Consider the following 16,088-nt stretch of genomic DNA (forward strand, 5'->3'; position numbering starts at 1 on the left):
ACATCTTGACAGGAGTTCATATCCCACACCAATATGACACACACCTGTATTTAATGAAAGATCTGGCACCCCCAGCTCTCTGTCTCACATAGCCTCTAGATTCTATAAACTCATACCACTGCTCACAATTTATGTACACTGCTGACGAGCAAGCCGGGGATTTCATGTCAGCTATTCAAAAGGCTTTCTTTTTTTTTAAAGCAAAGAAAACGGCCTCCTGACTCACACTTAGTAATTATCTCCATTTCACGATTCACCCATTTAAAATGTAAAAAATCCCCAGTTCCCTGAGGTGTGTAATATCACCCTGCCAAGTGCTGCCGTTCAAGCCCAGGCAGTGTCACGTTTTAATTCTCTAAACCCTTTCTCCTCACGTGTGCACAAAAAAAAAAGTGTGATCGGTAGTCTTACATCTGGAAACGACCACAAACAAACGGTGAATGTCTGCATGGAGTTATAAATAAAGCTCTTAGAGGAGATGAATCAACAAACGAGAAGAGGTGAATCACAGCATGACTCGACCCTAGTAACAAGGGTAACAAGGGCAACAAGGGTAACACCGGATATGTCCACTAGAAAGAGAAAGAGAGAAAAAAAAAGATTTTACATTGTATTTCCATCAAGAACAGAAGCTTCTCCATTTACCCCCAATAGAGCACTGCTGCCCAAAATGGTTCTCTCTAATTTACTGTAATACATGTGTTTTTAACATAATAAAATAAAGAAATACAATTTAAAGAGGTACTTAATACATGCTATTGTTACGTTAATATTATTAAATTAGTATATTGTTGCTGTTATTAGACCTTTTAAATTGTGTTGTGGTTGTGTCTCTTACAGAAAAAGTAGTTTTGTCGCCTCATAAGCGACACAAAAGCATTTCTCTTCCTATAGCATTATTAAAAATAGATAATAAAAGCTTACACAATCTATTCTGTGTAATGTGTGTTGGAGAAATAACATAAATATGTTTTTTTGTGGTGTAACAACTACATTTCCCAAGAGTCTTTTCGGTAACACGTCACCAACTTCTGTCCAATCAGGGGCTTCGAGGATTGTATGCCGCAAAAATACGGAAAAACAGAGTTGTCACGTCGCCTCCGGTTCTATATTTTACCCAGCGTTTATTGATAGATATTGGCAGCTGAGACGTTATTTTGAACGCGTTTATCAATACTCAAGAATAAGTGTCGGTGGTAGTTTTTCTTTTTCAAAGGCGTCTTTCGTATTCGTCGCGGGAAAAGATGTGGGACTAGCTAACATCCCTTAAGCTAACATAACATAGCAAGGTGAACAAAGTTTAGTTAGTGTTCCCGTTGCAAAAACAACATAAGTTTACATGAGTCGAAGTGATTTTCGCCAATGGAGATCACTCCTAAATCTGCCAAATTAAAACCAGGGTATTCACCTTGTAACTCGCATGAGACGAGTCCCTATGGATATAAAGATGAACAGGTGAGTCAGTACTATCTGCTTCACTGAAGTCAGTTTTCTGGAGATTAGCTTTCAGATAATATCACCTGATGGGGTGGTGGCTGCCTTAATACATACTCTGGAGTTAATTATCATCACACCTGTCTGTACACTTCCCCCTGTGATTAAGTTTTCCTGTCATCCCACAGCATCATCCAAAGTTGAGTTCCTCCCTGAAGGAGAGGCTGAAGAGATCGAGGCGCTCCTTTATCTCGCCCCTCTCTGTGGCCAAACGCCTTTGTGTGGATGATGTGGAGGAGGGTGGCCAACGAGTTGCAACAGATTCCCCGGAGACCGTTAATAATCTTCCCGTCATCGTGCACGATGTTGATGTAAATAGAAATGAAGCGAGATCAGGGAGTGAAAGGTTTTCTGGACCTGTTCCCGAACCAACACATTTTCCTTCCGAAGACTTTGTGCAACAGCTCAGGAAGGAGGTTAAAGACAAAATGGAGACTGTGAGGAGACTCAAGATGGTTAAAATGTACAGGAGCAAGGTATCAGCTGCTTTTAAATTACATAATGGTATTTATATTTGTATACCTAGACTGAAAGTGGTAGTTTCATGCGACACATGTCCTGTTTTTCTCCCTAGAATGACTTAACACAGCTCCAAATCCTGATTGACAAGTGGCGGAGTTGTGCCCAGTCTGCGCTGTATGAGCTCCAGTCAGACGTCCCCATAGAAGGACGAAAGGCCAACCTGTCCGAGCTTATAGATCTCTTCGGCCTGGAGGATGGCATTCTGCACTTCGACCGCGCAGAGGAGGACTTCACGACCTAATAATACGCTTTGAAACACACATAATATGAGTTGGCAAAAGCACTACAGAGGAAGAGTCACATTTCCAGTGTCCCAAATTAGTTACGAGTTGTAATTTTTGCTTTATTTGTTGTACATTTCAAGTTCAGTTGTGTAAATAAAATGTGTTATCTATCGAAGAGAAGGCTTTGCTCAGGTGTGTTTCAGCTGATCAAGTGAAGGAAAATTCTTCTTTGTCAGACGCTCTACTTCTGTCCAGAGGACGTCCAGGTCCTCGCCCTGTGCTCTGGCAAGATCCTCCAAGTCGCTCTTCTGAACGATTTCCTGGTAACGCTCTTCTGTTTTAGCGGCTTCATTTTCCTCTGAAGCTAAACACACAACAAGCCACGTCATTAGCCTGAAGAAGACGTTCTTTGTTGAATTGGAGAGAAAATTAAAGTTTTAATTACCAGTTGCTTCAAAGATGTGTCTCAGCTCTGCCACGGTCACCTGAATGTCAGGAAGCTGCTGTTCTAAAAGAGCATTGTTCTCAGCTTTAATTGCCGCCTGCCTGTTTATTTGTTCAGTCTTTTTAATGCGTTGCTGCACATTGTGTAGATGAGTCTGAAACAGAGAATAATAAGCATATTATCCAATCAGTCGGATATTGAAAGCTGATAAATGAGACCTCCTTGTTACTTTTTCTGTTACCTTAGTCATCAGAGCTATACTTTTCTCCAAACTGGAAACTTTCTTAGACATATGACTGTCACAATCCGCCTGGCTGAGATACTGTGAAGAGAAGAGAACAACTGTTTTGCATTAGGTGAGAAAAACAGAAGGAGCAGCAACAGAAAGTGACCTTTTTACTTGATGTTTTGATAATTATCCCACATACAGGGCATAACCTTGATCATAAAATGTTCAGGGTTGGTTTGCTTATATTCAAAGCTTTTCTTCCTCATGGTTTCAGGGGCTTAAACAATGACAGGAAGCTCTGAGCTGCCCCGCTGCACATGTATCTGCCAGAGGAAACTGGCATTCAGACCTGGAAACTCGTGATATATATATTTTTTTAATCACTAAGTAAAGGAAACTAGGTTTTATTTGTGAATTAAGGGGTTAATGCATGCGCAACTATGAGAAAAATATTCTGTCAATGTTCATGGTCTGTTTTTCATTAAAATGCCTGTTCACGCCTCATAACCAAATAAAGCGAAGAAGAAATAGTTCTCCTAGACTTTTAAATGCACGTATGAACACAACCAAAAAGATTATTTTAAAACCGAATAAACAAACTGAAGGGAGAATAATCTTTTAACCAGTCTCCACCTTACTGAGTAAGCATTGTAAAAGATGAAAAAAAACAGGACGGGTGCTCGCGTGAATAGAGTGCGTCTTCAATAAAAGTTCATCCATCTGCACTGGAGGATGGTAACAATTTTCTGCTTGCAATGCTGCCAAAACCGAAATACCTGCAGCGACTGAGGTTTGGCCAGAAACGCTAACATGACTAACATTTCACCCTCAACGCAGACATTTCGTTGTCATTTCAAACAGATGTTGAAGTATTCAAAAACATGTGACATATAGTTGTAGTCACTATCCTGTAGCTGTGTCATTTTAGAGGCCTAGTTGGTATTTGGTGAGGAATAAAATACGCCCAAGCCCCTGAGAAAAGTAAAAAAGCAGATTACCGTCATATCCTGTTGCTCCTCTGAGAGTCGTAACATCTTGATGTCCCTCATCTTGTCGTTGAGGTCCTCTATCTGCTTCTTCATTACCTTGTGCTCCCACTCTAGCTGGACCATGCCCTTACGGACGTCTTTGCGCTTCACCAAGGAGGCTATCTTCTGCTCAGCAAGCATCTGATTATAGAGAGAGTCAATTTTTCGGCCATATATGTATTACAGGATTTTGTGTATTTCTGTAGGTAGCTCTATCAGAAGAATATACAGTATGACCCTAATTTTAGGAATCTGTGTAAGAGGAGGTGGTAAAAGCTGACCCTGATGACACCTCTGAGGTCGTCCACCACGCTCCTGTGATAAAGGATGAAGTTTGTGTTGTCAGCAGACAGGTCCGTTGTAGAAACCTCCACCTGGCCTTGTTTGAGTATGAGCTGGACCATGGTGTCCATCAGAAGGTGATTCCTCTCCTTATGCAGGCTACAGCAGAAGAGATGGAGGTTACAGCGAGTGAGTACATTCAAGACCTGTGACTTTTGTGAGGTTTTGTGTCGGACACAACTGCTTGTAGTCTGTCTTACCTTTCAAGTTCCCCAGAGATATTTTTAATTTCCTGTTGAGCTGCCTTTTCCTCATCTTTCCTCCTTTGCATGAAGGCCTGCATCTCAGCAAGAGTCAAAGCTTTGAGTTTTACCTGCAAAAGATGTGTCCAACAGTGAGATGAAAAAGAAAAATAATATGGCAAAGTTGCCTAAATGTGTTTTAGATGTGCTAGACTGGACTGGATTCAATAGGTGTTGTTGATTAGAGCAATTAAAGGGATTTAAATTGGTAACAGAGATTTTAAACTTTTATGCTAATTGCACATTTGTATGTATTTTAGTAAAAAATGTGTCTCCACACTTTAACCTCTCCATGATCTCATATTACCTTTTGCTCACTCTCAACTTTTGTTCTGCGGACAAAACAAAATCTCTCCCAAATAGCCTGGTTCAAACCCTCTGGCATATTCTCTGGAGCATCCAGCTCCTCCATGGCCGCGAGCATTTTGCTGAGCGCGATAGGAGCTAAAGAACCACTCAGACGGGGCTCTTTGGAGTTGCTGTCAGTCTGGGTCCTCATCTTCTGAACCCTGAGATTAAAAAAAAAAAAAAAAAAAAAGGCAGTGCTAAATGATTTACATCTCATATGGAACAAATCATGCAATTTTCTACATCTGAAACTATGAGTCAAACCTGGGTCTACGTTTGAACAGCTTATAGAGGTAGTCAACCAGAATTTTAGGAACGTCAAAGAACTCCTTCCTGAAGTCTTTGTCAAGAACCTTGGGAGACATTGAGGATGATATGTTATGTCCACCATCACTTAAAGCCAATTTCTGTATTTCATCAGCTGGCTTACTTTATCGTCAGCCACAGTGGTGTCATAGGCCTCGTGAAACAATTCCACTTCTTCTGCATGTCTCTTTACCTCCTCTGTAATTTCATCCTGTCAGAGAAATACATGTCTATAAGACAAGAGTAGCATGTAAAGGAAATACTGACGGACAGTCTGGAGGCCTATCAAATGAGCGTGCCACACAGGTTCGCTCATGCAAAACACGCTTAGAAGACTATGTACTAAAATGTGGACGAGCACTGGTGCCATGTCTCACAAAGAACGGATTCTGAGGCAGGCTGGCAGTCGTAAATTCCTGCAGCATTACTGTGCACCAGTTTTCTGACCTTGTATGCCAACTTTTTTTCAAGTTTGAGCTTGAGCTCCAGCTCTCGGTTTCTCATCTCCTCTTCCACGAGGACTGCATTAACAAGATAGGTGATCTTCAGCTCTTCCTTTAAAATACACCACACAGACACATTAAACAGGATTTCTTTTAAATACGTCCCGTCCATTACAGAGATACTGTGTGTGTGCGTACCTGCGTGCTGGCTCACCTGGTATATAGCTACTGTGCATTTGATTTTCTTCTCGAACAGCTTCGACAGACTTTCATCAAACTTTTCAGTCGCTTCCTTGGTGGACTCCTGCAGCTTTTGTATTTCAATTTCCAGAGACTGCAGTGACAGAGTTCACAGGTGATTGATACTGATCAGAAGTCAATAATATTTCTGATCAATGCAAAACAGAATTGTGGATGACTCTTCTGAATACCTTTCTGTATTTCTCCTTCTCCTCACTAAGGTCTTTGGTTTTATTTTCATACTCTTTGTAGACTTTTTTCTCCTCCTCACTCCACTGAATGTCAGGTTTGGTCAAAACAAACTCAGGCGGAGGTATTTCCTGCGGAGTAAATTGAATAGAAACTATGTGCCTTTCATGCTGATTTGTCTAATTCAACTGACACGGATTAGAGAAGAATTGAAGTTAAAAAGAAAAGTGGTCATTAGACTAAAGGGAAAAAATTAACACTTCACAAGTGGTTCATATTCACATTATGGTTTAAACTAATTATTATTGTCATTATCTATTAATCCCACTATTTTAACAAAAATCACAAAATCTTCAAATTACTAGAATCTGAATCCACTCCATTATCAAAAATAAGTTTGGGTGGACAGATTCAAGCCTGGTGACGGGACTAGACCATTGAACCGCCTCCTTAAATCACAAATAATTTTATTTGCAGATCCAGGTTTGTTTAAAAAAAGCCTTCAAACCAGTGAATAGTATTATATACTGTATATTTTGCATGTTATTTAGTATACAACAAGTCTGAATATTTTAATTTTCACCATTTTCAAGATGTCCTCTTTTTTTACTTCCAGCACTCCTTCCATCATGTCAACGACACCTCTTTCTCTGCACTGGTTGCCCTGAAACACACAAATACTCATCAATATGATAGAACTTTTCTTCACATCACTTATCATATATGCATGTGTATCACTAAGGCTGTTAAATGACCCTTACTGTTGTCATCAATATTCATGGAAGCATAACTGTATGGAAGTATTTGAAGAATTTGTAATCGTGACAATCATTTATTATGGCGGCTTACTTCAGCAGCCAAATGACTCTGCTCTTCAATCCTCTTCCTCTCCTTCTCCTCCTCTTTCTGTTCAGGGGTGAGGTACTTCTCAGCTTTTATCTAGAATAGGACAAAAACAGTTTTCTCTTACACACGATGACGAACCACACTCATTTTCACATTTCAGTGTCAAACGAACAAAGCAGCTCGATATGTAAGCAGCAGGCCTTGTTTGTTGAACTTCAAGTGAACTATGAGAACTGATTAGATGTTTCACGAGGACAGTAACCTCAGAGTCGTCCACAGTGAGAAGCCTCTCTGGCCACTCGCTGGTGGTCAGGCTGGGCTCCCACAGCTCTTCGTTCATGTCCAGCTCCAGCATGAGGTCTCTGATGTGTCTGTTCCTGTCCCTCACATGCTCGAGCTCCTGCACCTTCTGTCTGTGCAACGCATCAAAGTCAGCATTGAAAGCCGTCTTGATGCGATAAATCACATCCTGCATGTGGAGTTAAATTTAAAAAAATGTTATTTGTGATCAGGGCAAACATGATGGATACATTTTCAGGTCATCAGTGTCTTTTTTTACATTTAATTAATTGGACGGACAGATCTCAGTTTTTTGTGCTATTCATTTTTCCTTAAATGCGTGTTTTGGGCGTGTGCTGTGTGTAGAATACAAAGACACAATTATCATACTTTAGCTGGGATCAGACATATTTTAGAACAGGTCCCCACCTGCAGCAGTGTTATCTGGTTAATCCTCTGTTCTGTAGTTTGCACACTGAACTGATCGTAGACGTATCGATTTGAGTATCCTAAGTGGGTGGAGAAACTTCCTGTCAGAGCGGCGCTCTCTGCCTCGTGGCCTTCCACCCCCTGCTCTTCCTCTTGTGTGTTGGGATTTTTTTCTGAGCTGCTTAGCTGCAGTTGAAAGGTGGGGAAAACAAGAAGGCTGAGATAAACATCGAGTATTCAATCTGTGGCCATAAGATTATAAACTTTACCCAAAGAACATTGCAGTTAAGAGAACTATCGTAGCAACTTACTCTTGGCCACACAGCTATAAATCTAAAACAGTTTCAACACTGGTGGACTGGCATGTATTCAAGCATTTCAAAAAGAGTGAAAGGTCACATGAAGGACTGACACTCAAAACATCAATTATTTTCCAGCAGTAAACTTGTTTTGATTTGCATGGCTTTGCAATAAAATGTATTTCTAGAATGTAAAAAAACGATGTACTGAAGAAATCGTATTTAAGAAAATGCTGCATTGCTGTTTCACAATCAGTAAATATGTGTTATAATTGATTCTAACTCGTCACACATGCTTTTCTTTGCAGCGTTAATCAGAATCTAAACTGCAGTGTGTGTTCAGGCTTGTGGAGTAGTTGTGCTTACGGTGCATGCAGCCTTTTCAAACCTCCTCATATTTTCGACCCGGGAGAGGTTCTCCAACTCCTTCTCCGTCCGCTCTTTCAGAGGGAAGTTCTGCACCTCAAGTTCAGAGTGAAATCCCTGTGGTAAACAGACAGAAGTGATTTAGAGCAGATCATAAAGAGACTCATCTATCTGACATTACACCGCTTGTTTTGTACCTTTATAGTCCTGCCTTTGACCTTTACAGAATCCCAACACTCTCTCTTCAGGACATCACGGAGGTAACATTTTTCTAAAATGTCCCATTCGATTTCAGTCCTCACCTACAACATGAGGGCGTTAAGGATCACCTCAAAGCAAAGTTAAAGATTCATTGCATTAATGCACGAGTATTTGCTCGTACCCTCGTGACCTCCCGCTCCACCATGGCCTCAAGTCTCCTCTGCTCCTCCACATCCAGGTTGAAGTGTTGCTCGGGGAGGTTGTCATTTTCACGCACCATCTCCTGGATCTGACAATACAGGAAACACAGAATAGGTTTAATCATACTGTGTGTGTTTTAAAATGTAACACACTGACATGAGCCCAACTGAACCGATCCGGTCTATTTGTCATGCTGGACTTTAACTTCAAGCACACAGTATTTTTATGTGCGGGCAGTCAATAAAACTGGAACATCAAGTTTTAAATTCATAAAATGTTCTTGAGACAGACTTTTTACTCCCTATTGAAATGGGCTGATATTAGTAAGGCATTGTGCATTGTTTATGTATTTGATGTTTATTTAAACCTACAGTTTTTAGTCTTTAGATACTAATTTATTGTGTGTGTCTTCTGCACACATAGTAACCTGCTATGTATATTTACAGGGAAGTCTATGTGACCTAAAAAACCTTTTAGAAACAGTGTGCTTTTGTCAGGTTTTATGTACAAGGTGATATTTTTTTGTCAGCTCAACACCATAGGAGTATCCTCTTAGGATCGATTGCAAGAAAACTCACTTACAGAGTCACGTAATTCTTTGATGGTTTCCCTCAGCTTTTTCTTCTTCTCAGAATATTGTTTATTATCTTCTTTTACAACCTGTAAAAACAAAACAAACCAGCATCAGTTATAATACATTTATCAACTTGACCAGAATCCACTGCAGCACACAAAACACAAAGTGCTCCTTTCCCGTATGTCAATGATTTGTAAAACCTGCAATCCAGCCACACCTATAGTATCAATCTATTGTTATCAAGAAGGATTTTCAGCCGACAAATTACTGAACAGGTTTTCAAAGGCTTATCTACTCTTTAAAGCACTATACCACTTGCTAATTGGTTGATTTTCTCACTCTATACATGACAATAAATCAAGAACAGAAAGTGGCCGCGTGCCAAAGGCAACACAGCTGTTTTCTCGGCCGCATATCGCACACAGGTGTAAAGAGCGCTTTAGGTATCCTCCATCTGCAAGAGTCGCAGAAAAGCAAGAGCAGTATCTGAACATTGTTCACATTATCTACCTATCATGCCAACTCCACCACAGATATTACAGATTCTTAGTTACTGACTTCTTCTCGCTTGCTTTCCAGCCAGGTGGGTTGAGAAGGTGGAGCAGACAACGGGCTGCTATAACTCTCATCCTGCTCTGTCACATCTACAGACGCTCCAACACTGGCCTACAGAGAGTTAACAAAACAGAAATACAGATTAAAGTATTTCATTTGGCACATTGCTTAATTGTTAACCTAGATGTTATATGAACAAGGCGTAACAGCTGTTAATCTACAGATAAAAAACAGACTTTGGTTACAAATATTTCATATTTATTTCCTTCCTCTGTATCACCTACTACACAAAAATAAAGGCAAAAAATTATTAATATTGTAAGTTTGTAACCAGTGTTTTAATTGCCTTCATGAAGGGAGAATTTAACACATATTAGCTAAATCTAGAATAAACCAAGAGCTGTTCAAAGTTTCCAAAGCAGGAAAAAACATCATACTTGTACGTAGTCATGTAGTGCTAATTTACGGTTACACAGAATACAATAACAATATTTTTTACCTCGCTCTCTTCTGGTTTTTCGGTGCTGACAGGTGACCCATGTCCCCACACAGGAAGGTCAGTGAGAATGAGGTTTTCAGTTTTGAATAAGTTCTTGCAGAAGTCAGCCATAGATTGGCTATGCTGAGTGGAGCCATCTGCATGTTTAATTCTGTATGGAGCCAACATGCAGATAAACACAATAAATATGTGACGGTATTTATTGGCCATTGCTCCATGAGGAGAACTAAACCAAGAGCGGGTTATTCCATCTCTATAATTTCTGACTTTTCTTCCCCCTCAGTGGCACAAATAAACTTACAGTTTGATTTTTTGACTCAAAGTCACTCAAAAAAGATTAGATGAATGCATTTGTTGGGGGGTATTTTATAGATATCTATAGAACGGGACAGTGTTTATGGGACTGCTGCTGTAAAACTATTAATGAAGAAATAATGAAGAAACATTGTCATTTAATGACAATTTTCTTTCTTTTTACTGGATTTGTTGAACCAAACATGTCCAAGCCAGTGAGCAAATGATGTGTAAAGTTTTTGTATTCCTGGAATATAGAAAACAGCAGTGATTTAAGATAATAAAACGCTGTTCCAACTATTCCATGCAGGAGCAAGCAGGGGAGGCATATGTGGAATGTGAGTGGGATGTTATCCAGGGGAGAGACTGTACTGTGTATTGTATTAGATCTTCGTTTTCCTTCGAACTATGATCAAGAGTCCCGTGGAACTAAGATGAAACGCTCACTAGGCCTTCAGTTTTATTTATTTACTATTGTTCCTCACTGCCAGCGGTAATAGAGGAAAAGTGCTGTTTAATTTAAACGCCACCTCTGACACACTGCTGCGAGCAACAGCTCCCTCTGTTGTTCCAGCTGTGCTTTATGTAAGCATGACAGGCTGCTTGTTGCTTTACCTCAGGCTGGTGCACACAAGAGAGCCATCATTGAAGCCAGCAGTGAGGAGAGTGAGGCAGTCAGTGGAGAAGGACACACTCCGGACTCCACCGAGACGGTACGAATGACATTGAAGCTCGATGTACCGCTCCTGAAGGTGAAAACACATTCATCATAACACACGCCGTAGAAAATTAAAACATGATTCAAACATTTACAACAGCATAAAATGATCTCTTACCATGGAAGCAGTTTCTCTAATTCGTAATAAACCATCTCGGCCCACTGAAGCCAACCATAAGGAGTGAGGAGACAGCACAAGCGAGGCAGGGCCTAGCGGATGACCCCTCACTTCCTGTTTTGGCTTCAGCTGGACTGCACACTGACTGGAGAGACCACCTTTGTCCTGAGAGGACAAATCAGAGGCAGGATATTTATTAGTACATTAAAAACACCATTTTTATTTAGTTAGAGTAATATGAGAACACAGTAGACAGAAGTCAACCTCTGGAAGCTGAAATCGCTGAATAGTTTTATTCCGGTGGCAGTAAGCAAAGATGTCACTGACTCCCAGAACACAGGACTGAAGTGGATGAGGCACTTTGTATCTGAACTCTTTCAGGACATGAGTAGACATACGACCATACCGGTCTACACAATCTGGACCTGCAGGATAGCAGAATCACATATATGGGAAGAAGATAAACATGTGATTAGAAACTGTCATTGTGTGTCTGCAGTCACAACAAACGGAGCTAATCCTTAATCCACATCTACAAATACTTCTTAGCTGGGTGGTTTTGTACTTTTGTTTTGAGAATAAAAGTGCTTGACTGCTTTATAAACCACCTTATAAATTATACATGATTGCCACATACATTACCACATTTGAACCAGTTATCAGCTATGTTGCCAGCGATGTCAATCACACAGATAACACACAGACCAAAAAAAAAATATTTTTTTAGTTTTACAACTTTCGTGTTGTTCAGCTGCGGCCACACCCTTGTCTTAATGTTTGCACATTCCTCTAGAGACTGCTTTGTGTCGTTCTGCCTGTGTTGTTCAGCGCAGTTTTCCACGATGCTGTATAAACATAGGGTGTGCTTTTGTGAAGTGCTCAGTGATTCATTTCCTTTCTAATGGCATCGGTGAAATAACATGTCTAAAGATATTAATCAGTTATGAAAAGGTCTTTGAATGAGGTTTAAGTTCAGTTGACCATCAACGTGTCTTCTCTAATGAATTAAGACTTTTTCAGCCTTAAAACAGTGAGAAGAGAAGCCAAGTAGAAGCCCAGTAAGTGTTAACTCTGTTAACTGCTTACAGGCTTATTAGACTTGAGAAGTAAAGGCTGCATCACTGAATTTGTGGCAGTTCCATCAATCACCTTGCAAATCTGTCTTCGCCCACAGAACAAGATTCATCAGCTACTGATGGCAGAACAAATCGCTACCTTTTGTTAAGTGTTTCAGAGTCACTCCTCCCACGTTTACAGGGTCCTCTGTACATGTTTGAATTTGTTCCACTGTTTTAGGTAGAGACTTCATGATTTTACGACCAGTTTGTCAGACACGAGATCCTCATTTTGACTCTTGAACATTGCCCCCTTCTGACTGTGGTCCAGATCTCTATTATTATGTTTTCCATTGCGTCTGGATAAAGCATTTTCTGAGAATTTAAGTTTAACTATAGCTAACTTCAGCCCAATTATACCCTTAAAATTCTTGATAATAAGTAGGGAATTAATCTTCTCCAGCAATCTACCTGTGAGGTTCCTAACAGATAGGGTGAGCGCCAAGAGCAGGCTGCCATCTTGATCTTTGTTCTCTTGATCAGTGCACAGTGCAAGGACTTTCACCTCCTCAGATTCCCTGATGCTCTGAGTGGAAAGCGACAAAATGCGTCCAGGAACATCTAGGAAAGATAAGCCAATATCTGTGAAGCAATTCTGCAATGACCTTTGGATTAGTATGTGCTGGAAAGCTGTAGGATGTTTCATCATTTAAAATAGCTAAACAAAGTATTTACCTGTATATCCTATGACTGAAAACATCTTCGATGGCTTTGCATTCAGCACATAGATGTGTGAATCTGAGGCGCTGGTGAGGAGGTAGTGCCCGTCTTGATCAAAACTGTAAAAACACAAACATTTTCTTTTACTTTTACTTTTCTGACCACATGGGGGATGTCGGGTTACTATGTCTGGGATTTACGGGCGTAGATAATTCACGCTTTTATTTCATAAATATATGATGACATTTGTCTTTGGCACAAGTCCAGCGTTAAACTGAAACTCCATGGAGATACTTGCACAAGGTGGTCAACAGCAGTGTGGTATAGGTGAACCTGGTGCACCAGACGAAGCTGCTGCTTCTTGTTCAGGTCAAAGAAGAGGACGTCTCCTGAAGATGTTCCAACAGCTGCGTAATGAGCAATAGGACAGCAGGCCAGACTCGTCACCTAAACGGACACAAAGTTGTTTTGTACAATTCACTTTTCTTTTTAGAAATATATAACTGTTGAATTAATAAAAAGTCTTTGTGTTAATATTCATATTGTATGTTGTCAACCTGACCTCAGCTTGAAGAGACAGGGAACTGAGGCAGATGCCCTCCGAGGACCACAGCTGCAGCTCTCCAGAATCCCTCAACAACTGCAATCAGTCCAAAAAAATTAAAACACAAACATAAAACACCTTTCACTTAAGAGGAAACTGACCCTATATTACATATGCCAACATGAGACACAAATATTTTACCACAGAAATGTTCTTGTCAGTGCGCAACAAAGCTGCTGTCACGAAGTTGCCACTGAGAATGTCCAGGACCTTAACAATCTTCTCTGATTGGATCAGGCTCAACGTGTAGATCTGCCCCTGAAGAACAACAGACGAGTTACGCTCCCAGATTAATATATCTGTTCAATATCAACAGGCCACACTATGGTGCATTTAAGTACGTACCGTTTTGGAAGAGAGAAGTAATGTTTCATTGTCAGGGGAGTACTTCAGGGTTGTGACGGGTCTGTCTAAGTGCCATGTTTGTGTGATGTCAATCTGACTCCCTTTGATTTGGAGACTGTGCATTATATTTTCCTGTAACACATAAGAATTTTAAAGTGCATCAAGTAGTGCATTAAGTAGGAGTCTGCTTGAAATGGTTATACAGACGTTAATAAGTGCACAAAGTTGTACCTTTCCTATAACAAGCAGACCATTCTTGCCAAGGGTTAAGCCTTGAAAGTTGTTATTTTTGAGTTTGGGATTGGCTTCCGCAACTAAACAAAAGTAAAATGTGAATATAATTAGATTAGAGAAAAAATACTTATGCAATATCAAATATTTTCCATATACTAGTGTGCATGTTTGCTTACTTGTGGGACTGAAGAGGACTGAGACAGAGAGGTCCTCTGAGTCAACAAGAAGCAGAAAGCCCTCCTCGCAGCCCACATAAATCTCTGATGTGGCTGTCCAGCAGATGGCAGAAGGAGTCAGTCTGGCTCTGGTGCAATGTTTGATCTGTGTAAACACATGAGGACTAACAGTTTACATATTGTCTTTCTTTTTGTGAATGATAACATAATTGCGCTACTCTTCATCAAACTGCAGCTGCATCACCAAAACAAACTTAGTGCATTTGTTAGTGTATTAACAACAGTGGACATTACCACAAGGCTCTCTGCTTTGAGTCCTGAGACGGCTGATGTAGGCGTCTTTGGAACAAAATAGGACAATTTGTTGCTGTCATTTTGCCAGGTGGGCGCCAGTTTCTCAAGGGGGCCATCAGTTGCTGGAAGCTCAATCACACTGCAACAAGACAAATATCATATACACACACACATATACATTTGACACTGTCTTATCTGGATTCAGCATGTACTTTCAGTCCAAACTGCTCTTGTTGCTAAGGTAATATTACCAAATCAATCATGCAATGCACAGAAATGTTTCCATATATCACTGTAGATTTTAACTGCATGCTTGTGCAGCCAGCAGCGCTTTACCTTGGTTTCAGGACATGAAAGCTGGCACTCTTCTCAATGTTCCAGACAGTGAGGGATGTAGTGCCCAGAGCGCAAAGCTGGAGCCAATTCAGGGGGTTGAACACCAATGAAATGACATCCTGTCCAGCTCGTGGTTGTTTGCAAATTGGCTCAGCAGTTTCCCAGTTCCTGCATCATGATTACAGTAACATGGTCGCTCAACTTGAATAAACACAACTAAATATGTGGCTTACAATATGAGGTAAGTGTACAGTTTTAATAGGCTTACCACACTGTGATGGTGTGATCGGGGAGAGAGGAGCAGCAGCCTAAATAAGGACCACCATCGCTCAGTGTCAGAGACGTGTAGTCCAGTTGTGCTGTTCCTACAAAAAGAATCAATACTTTTTGTGTGATTTGTGTGAGAGAGAAAGAAAAACAACAACTAGGGGGATTGGATACAAACAAAACTTTACCGCTGAGTTCATTCTTCAAATGAAGCTCGGGGAAACTGTGCACAAATATAGATGGGGATAGTTTTTGCTCAGAAAAGGCAAAAATCCCACTCTTGCCATTGGCTGTTAACGCACCAACGCCTCTTCCAGAGCTCTGAAATACACTTTGCTTTTTTGTCTCCAGGTCCAGGAAACAGACGTGACACCCACATGTGTAACACACTGTTTTATTGTCCACAAACTCGATATTGTTGCTGATAAAGCCTTGTATCCACCTGGAGGGAATGATTCAGCAAAATATTGGTTATCATTACATCTATGAACAAGCGCCCGTATACATAAAGTATGATTAATACCTTTACCGGCAACGTACCTGACTTCTAAACTTCCGATATCGTCCATTTCAACAAAAGAATAAAACTAATAAACAAATTAACTCTGTATTTTTTTTCACAA

General features: G+C 40.5%; 2 protein-coding genes across 2 annotated transcripts; one reads left to right on the forward strand and one right to left on the reverse strand.

The window, feature by feature from the left end:
* The first annotated feature begins 1,109 nt into the window (after window positions 1–1,109).
* Window positions 1,110–2,404, forward strand: sfr1 (SWI5-dependent homologous recombination repair protein 1). The gene is made up of 3 exons (XM_084562047.1): window positions 1,110–1,455; window positions 1,623–1,970; window positions 2,069–2,404. The coding sequence occupies exons 1-3, from the start codon at window positions 1,363–1,365 to the stop codon at window positions 2,255–2,257; spliced, it is 630 nt and encodes a 209-aa protein (XP_084418173.1). The 5' UTR covers window positions 1,110–1,362; the 3' UTR covers window positions 2,258–2,404.
* A 14-nt stretch (window positions 2,405–2,418) lies between these two features.
* Window positions 2,419–16,034, reverse strand: cfap43 (cilia and flagella associated protein 43; the record flags this gene model as incomplete). The annotated part of the gene is made up of 36 exons (XM_084561074.1): window positions 2,419–2,604; window positions 2,686–2,839; window positions 2,927–3,007; window positions 3,913–4,083; window positions 4,224–4,383; window positions 4,485–4,597; window positions 4,834–5,035; window positions 5,139–5,227; window positions 5,305–5,391; window positions 5,628–5,735; window positions 5,838–5,957; window positions 6,055–6,183; window positions 6,636–6,716; window positions 6,902–6,991; window positions 7,161–7,367; window positions 7,607–7,792; window positions 8,272–8,388; window positions 8,469–8,573; window positions 8,654–8,761; window positions 9,256–9,333; window positions 9,809–9,916; window positions 10,305–10,455; window positions 11,214–11,344; window positions 11,435–11,599; window positions 11,699–11,859; window positions 12,787–13,110; window positions 13,225–13,330; window positions 13,510–13,656; window positions 13,772–13,849; window positions 13,955–14,071; window positions 14,159–14,290; window positions 14,390–14,732; window positions 15,199–15,366; window positions 15,467–15,563; window positions 15,654–15,907; window positions 16,006–16,034. 36 exons carry the CDS (start codon window positions 16,032–16,034, stop codon window positions 2,429–2,431), a joined length of 5,073 nt encoding a protein of 1,690 aa, XP_084417200.1. The 3' UTR covers window positions 2,419–2,428.
* Between the last annotated feature and the right edge of the window lie 54 nt (window positions 16,035–16,088).

Source organism: Chelon labrosus (genome assembly GCF_963514085.1).
Source record: "Chelon labrosus genome assembly, chromosome: 15".
NCBI lineage: Eukaryota > Metazoa > Chordata > Actinopteri > Mugiliformes > Mugilidae > Chelon > Chelon labrosus.

Bases quoted from the DNA above. Each gene is read 5' to 3' on its own strand.
- sfr1 (XM_084562047.1), top strand. From the start codon at position 1,363: ATGGAGATCACTCCTAAATCTGCCAAATTAAAACCAGGGTATTCACCT. The intron at 1,456-1,622 runs GTGAGTCAGTAC...GTCATCCCACAG, and splicing joins ATGGATATAAAGATGAACAG to CATCATCCAAAGTTGAGTTC. The intron at 1,971-2,068 runs GTATCAGCTGCT...TTTTCTCCCTAG, and splicing joins TTAAAATGTACAGGAGCAAG to AATGACTTAACACAGCTCCA.